At 39.3% G+C, this 6,396-nt stretch overlaps 1 protein-coding gene across 1 annotated transcript; it reads right to left on the bottom strand.

The window, feature by feature from the left end:
- Window positions 1-978: 978 nt before the first annotated feature.
- Window positions 979-6,351, bottom strand: selenow1 (selenoprotein W, 1). The gene is made up of 6 exons (XM_017460348.1): window positions 6,162-6,351; window positions 4,905-4,929; window positions 4,727-4,780; window positions 3,112-3,186; window positions 2,326-2,422; window positions 979-1,247 (listed from the first exon to the last, which is right to left on the bottom strand). The coding sequence occupies exons 1-5, from the start codon at window positions 6,347-6,349 to the stop codon at window positions 2,345-2,347; spliced, it is 420 nt and encodes a 139-aa protein (XP_017315837.1). The 5' UTR covers window positions 6,350-6,351; the 3' UTR covers window positions 979-1,247; window positions 2,326-2,344.
- Window positions 6,352-6,396: the final 45 nt, after the last annotated feature.

Raw genomic sequence — 6,396 nt, 5'->3', positions numbered from 1 at the left:
TCACTTGCATGAAAGCTGAATGAATCTGTCGCTTGCATTAATTGGCTAAACTTCACTTAACACCATGTACAGTTACCTTCCTATTGGCCATATACATGCAAGTGTACTACATTAATCTGTTCTTTCATGCCCAATGTGGCAGACTAATATGGGGGGTAATGAGGCATTTGGGATTTAAGCAGGATTTCTGTTAATGAGGAATTAATGGTTCACAGATAGAAAAAGATGTCTTTTCATTTTGAAGCAATCTTAAACTGCATATGCAGTACTTAACATCGAACTTGTCTTTATGTATTCCATAATAGGGAGGATAAACATTAAAGACAAAGTTTAAATGAATGCTGAGTTATTTGCAAATTTTCTGCTGGACAAATTACTAAATAACTTGTTCTGTTGTAATAACTCCAGACCTATTTTACTAAGATGAGGATGCTGCTTGATGGAGACAACAAAGCATTAGGGCATGTGCAGTACTGGAAATCAGTGCACGAGCAGGATCAATTTGCATGCGGCGCAAATACAATTGGCGTACGAGCTGCATGTATTAAATTACTACATATCATAACACCATTATAAATAAATATATAAATTGATGGATATAAGCTATCCATCAATTTACCGTACCGCATTTCCTACACAGGGTCACCTGGAGCCTACCTCATGGAACTCGGGACATCTCGGATGGGGTGCCAACCCATCGCAGGGCACAATCGCAATCACATTCACACACTATGGACAATTCAGACATGTCAATCAGCCTACAATGCATGTCTTTGAACTGGGCAGGAAACCAGAGTACCCAGAGGAAACCACCGAAGCACGGGTAGTACATGCAAACTCCAAAGACAAAGGGTGGAGGCGGGATTCGAACCCCGAACCCTGGAGGCGCGAGGCAAACGTGTTACCTACTAGCTATAAACTAATACATCTGAGTTAAACACCTCACTTGCCTTATAAAGACAAAAAAAAAGAGACACATTTTCAAGATTGTTTTCTGTTTATTATTGCACAAATGTTCCAAATCTTTCAATATGTGTATTTTCAAACAAAAGCAAGAAGTTTAGAAGCAAACAGAAAGGTTCAATTCTCTAAACATGACGTAAAACCGTTTCCTGGAGTTTGCCCACTCGGAAAACCTCCTCCGTGAAAGAGCGGGAAAGCATCAAGCAACTTCCGTGCCAGAGGCACTTCGGAGGTCACCATCATTGTTGCACTTTCACAGAGCTCGACAGACAGAGACGAACAAACTGAGGAGAAAAACAGAGAGTGAGCTGAATTCTTGACTTGGATTGGTCAGAAGAACAATGTTATCATTTCTGTCAAACAAGTTATTCATTGTTTAGAAGACGAAATTCTTCTTTGTCCTTAAGTGCAACATCTATTTCCCTGTTTTTTCATGGAATTAAATTTGTGCCAAAAGTATTGAATGTAACTTTTTAAGAAACAGAAAAAAAATCATGGCTGCCAGAGTTTTTGTTTACGCTCCACAAGTTTACGTTTGCCATTCTGGCACCTCTCGTGGGGGCGGGGCTTAACAGTGATCTACTCTGATTCGCTAGTGAGGTTTGAATCGACAGCTCGTGTGTCCAGCTGAGGGGGATCTCATCTTCAAAAAATTGGGTTTGGGTAGTCGTATGAAGCTACCCAAACCTCAAATATTAATTACGGACTAATGTACTGACTAAGTAAGTATGTAAGTAGATACGTAAGTAATTTCCACTACAAAGTACAAACACTAAGTCTCTACTTCAAGGTAGCTGTCGATCCAACTCTCACTAGCCAATGAGAGCAAATCTCTGTTAAGCCCCACCCACAAGAGAGGTTTGTGTCAGAATGGCGAATGTAAACTTGTGGAGTGTAAACGAAAACTATGGCAACGCAAAACCTCGGTTCAAAGACTGTTAACAAAGAATGCTGTTTATTTGTAGACCGTGTTAAATTTTTGCCGCTGAGTTTTCAGTGTATTTTTCTTCTCTCTCATTGTATAGTTATTGTTATGTATTGTCTATCTCATTGTAAAAGTTATGTTCAATACTTTTGGCACAAATTTAATTCCATACTTTTTGAACAGCACTCGAACAAGGGATTTGGGATAAACAGAACAAAACAAAACAATGATATCACTCGCAATCACATCACATTTCTCTTCCCCCGCCCCCACACCAAGATATCATCAACTAGAAAATGCTGAGTCATGGCCATACTGACCATGTTGTCTTAAAAAAATTCTAGTAATTCAGGTTAGTTATCGTGCTCAAATCTTTCATACTTCTCCCTCATAATTAAAACGAAAGCGGTCAAACGTGTTCAGTGACATTTTGTTACCTCCGACATCAGCGCGGCTTCATTTGCCTATGGCTTTCTCAATGGCACTCACAATCTTGGCAAGCTTCTGATCGTTGTCCACGAAGCCGTCCCCATTCTGTCAAAACCAGACAAGTTTTTCCATTATGGCTTGTTGATTTTTGGATAAAGATACAGTAGCATTGGATGAGCACAGGACATGCTTTATGATTACAGCAGCAGTTTTCAGATGCAAGTCTACAGTATCCAGGTGAGGGTGAGTTTTGGACATAAAGTGGGTATCTACAAAGAATATGGATTCTTTTAAAAAGTACAGAAAGTATGCGTCTCTATCTTTTACTCTGTATGCTCAATCCCCAAAGAAGTGTACGTGCTTGATTTCCTGTAGAGATTATATCTATTTATCTCTCTATCTCCTAGCTCCATTCATTGTGGCTTCCATCCACCGGTTTTGAGAATTTAGTCTGCCCACAAGCAGGAATGTAAACACTATAAAAGGTTTTCTCTTTGAGGAAATGAGATGAAAAATGTTGGCTCAAAGTAAAGGTCGATACACAGAATAGAATTAGTGCGTTGACAAGTGTTACTTTATCTTACAATGACTGCAGTTGCCTTCATCATGTTATTTCTCTGTTTTTAGAATAGGGTTTTCTCACTAATTCCCTATGACATTTCTATCTGGATGGGCTGGGCATGGTCTCTTAGAGGATGACTCCGCCCACAATCACAAAGCACAGGGTTTTCACGAGGATGCAAATGATGTTGCTGTGACATTCACAGGTATACATAATAGCAAATAGTCCTCACCTTCTTCGAGTGCACCAGTGTGCCATTCACCTGCACCTCAAACCACCCAGTTGTTGTGGGAGTGCCCTCACTTGTCTGTGGGACAAAGATGGACAGACAAACAAAACCTGAGTTGACAAGGCCTGGCATAGCAACAAGTATCAACACGTGACTGCATTCTGCATTTCAGTCAAAGACTACTAATGGTGCAAATTGTTTATTTACACCAATTTCAGACAACATATAATCATCAGAGAGGCGTTATTAAATATCGCTGCAAGCAGCAATTAGGGGCCCAAGCACTACAGAGGCAAAACACAACAGAGGTAAAGTAGGAGATAAGCACTGCATCGAACATGAACGAATTGAACATGACCGACAGTTCAATTTTGGCCCATCAACATGAAATCCATCTTATTGCTGGCATGGTCTGAAGTTGATCTGAGAAGAATTTGATGAAACCTCACATCCATTTCATTTTTATGAAAATTGGACAAACGGTCTAGAAGGAGATTGAAAAAGTTGGTTTTTCAGAAAATTCAAAATGGCGGAAGAATTTTCATGACGGAAAATGCTGGAGAATTTTGTTCCTAGCCCTTACAATTCAAAAGTTATTAGCATATATGGGTGCATCTTTGAGCTGTTGGTGGTACTGGAGGGTTTGAGATAGCAACTCCAAATTTGCTGTGGTAACATTAAAGACTGTCCCCTATCTCTGTCCCAAATTTCCTAACTTTCCTATGTACAGTTCTGTGGGCTGCCCTAGACTCAAGAGCAGAAGAAGAAGATTAACAATTACAACGGGTCCCTACACACCTGCAGTGCTTGGACCTTAATTAAAGAACGACATGTAATACTTTTTATCCATTTGTAGTTACATACATGTTGTAGAACGTCTGCGAAACAAGTTAATTCCTATTATATTACATTACAGCAGCTATAAACCTGGAAATTGCAAAGTCCTCACAGGTTTACATTAAACTTTTCCACTGACACTGGAGACTCCTTTGATACATTTTTTCTTTGTTAAACAACAATACACTTTTAATTAATCTCGGAATACGCGAGTGTCCGCTATGCAAGTCCCTGTGAGTGAGCGCATTAATGTGAACCTGTGATTTGCTTTAAAGCCGGAACTACTGTCTGAGCAAATTAATTAACACCTGTTGGCCAAACACTACGGTTTAATAACAGTCAAATAAGCATTAGTTTGTTAGGCACACCTAAGCATACCTTGTATGTACACTCCTTAGGCATTTAGTCAAACGCCATCTGCCTCATGAGTCAGTAATTGTACACATAGTGTGTGGTATGTCTTCATAACAAACCCGCAACTCTGAGTAGATTCTTAAATAGTAAATATTGTATTGTACTGAGATGGAGCTGGAGGTGTAGAAGCAGGTGTAGGATTACAGAGTCAGGTTTTTCCCAGAAGAGCTAAGCGCATGTCAAAAAAACCACATCCTAATGCATAAATAATGTACTCGTTATAATCACGTCTGAAATCTCACACTGCTTTGCAAGTATTCAAACTACAGGACGCAAAACACCCATAATGCATGCCACTGTTTGGAGGGAGACATTCAGTCTTCACTTTGGACACTGAATCCTTTCTACCAGTGTAAGAAGAACTTACGATCTCAACGTCGCCTGGAAATTCATCCTCAAGCAACGTTGTGAGCTTGATGGCCTGTGAACAAAACAATGGCAAAGACAACAGTGACGTTTATGATCACAAAAATAAATACAGAAATCAAGTCTAGCTTGAAATACAGGAACAAGTCCTGGAATGTGTGCAAAGAAAATAAACATACCTTGGGCCTGTACCCTCATCCACCACTGAGGAAAGACAAAAGAAATAAAAGATAAATGAATAGATTTTGGCCCGCTTTAAAAAACAACAACAAAGTTTTTTTTTTTAAATTCCACACGTCTTAATTCGATTTGTGTTTACATGCTAGTTTCTTAATCAGGGTATCGTCTTTATCGGATTAATATCAGAATATTGTTGTCCATGTAAACGTACTGACTGTCTTCCTCTGACGTCATCGCGGTACACAACCACTAACTTCTCACAGGACTAACGAGTACACAACTCCACCCAACAAAATAAGCACTAGCCGTACTAAAACACCCCACAAATAGTTCTATATAATCACACGCAACATGTTCGACGGTGGAGTTTTCCTTTAAAATAAAAATACTTCATCGCAGAGCTTCTCAACCTTTTCTAACTAAAGCCTCCCCTATCATGTTTTGTGTTTTTGTACTTTTTAAAATTACTTTTCATTATGATTTTTTTAAAATAACTTTTATAAAACTATATAATAGACTGGTATGGAACATGAATTATCAAAATAATAAGTCTGAAAAGTGGCTAAATTGCCAACACTGGTCTGCACTGACTGCTAGATAAAAGGCAGTCTAAGCTCCGTCTCTCCCCAGCAATAAGTGAATACAGAGGGAAAGGGAACGCGGGGTTTTTCATTTATGCAACTTCTATTTGAAAAGCAATAAAATACACAGAGTACCCAGATGATGCCCTGTCTGTTTTTTACTTGAAAACAATTTGCGCCCCCTTGTTGAGAACCACTGCTTTAACGGATAAAGGCTCCTCAGGGATCCAGCTCTCAGGTTCAATCTCAAATGAATCCCTACGTCCCACCTAGTGCCCTACCTAGTGTGTATAGGACGTTAATCACAGAGCAGGGCGCCGATGTAGGTAGTACAGTGAAATTTGGAATACGGAAACGTATTTGTTACGTACCGCCTTAACAAATAAAGCCAAGTGCGAACGCTTTATTTTCCTACACAGTTATGAAGAATTCACGAAAATGTAAACACTTTTATGTTTATAGGCTGTTTTGCAGATTTGTTTTTGGTGGGTTTTGTTGTTGTTTTTTTTTTTTTTTTTTTTTTTTTTTTAAAAACGCGTTTCGTTGTAATATTGGCTAGCTATAGAATAAGCACAATAATGCTGCGTTCAATGAACCTAAACAGAACCTGTGACGAAACACAGGTTTATATGTATATATATGGTGTATCTATAAATAACAATGTAGTGGACTTACCAGTAAATTATATGTATTTTGACGGCCATTTCGACGATTTTAGAGGCTCTTGTCCGGATTAAGCACTGACTGCAGGCAGCAGGTTTAAAGATGTAGCTAGACCTCGGTTTAGACGAAGGACTGAAGCGTTTCGGTGTTATTTCCTTTATTACAGTCAGAGAGATGAGGCGGAGCAAACAGGGAAACATTGTGCTCGGCCACAGGGAGGCGCAAGAACAAGCAAGAGACATAACTC

Source organism: Ictalurus punctatus, chromosome 28 (genome assembly GCF_001660625.3).
Source record: "Ictalurus punctatus breed USDA103 chromosome 28, Coco_2.0, whole genome shotgun sequence".
NCBI lineage: Eukaryota > Metazoa > Chordata > Actinopteri > Siluriformes > Ictaluridae > Ictalurus > Ictalurus punctatus.
Note: the sequence above shows the minus strand (reverse complement) of the source record. Positions and strands in the feature narration are given on the sequence as shown.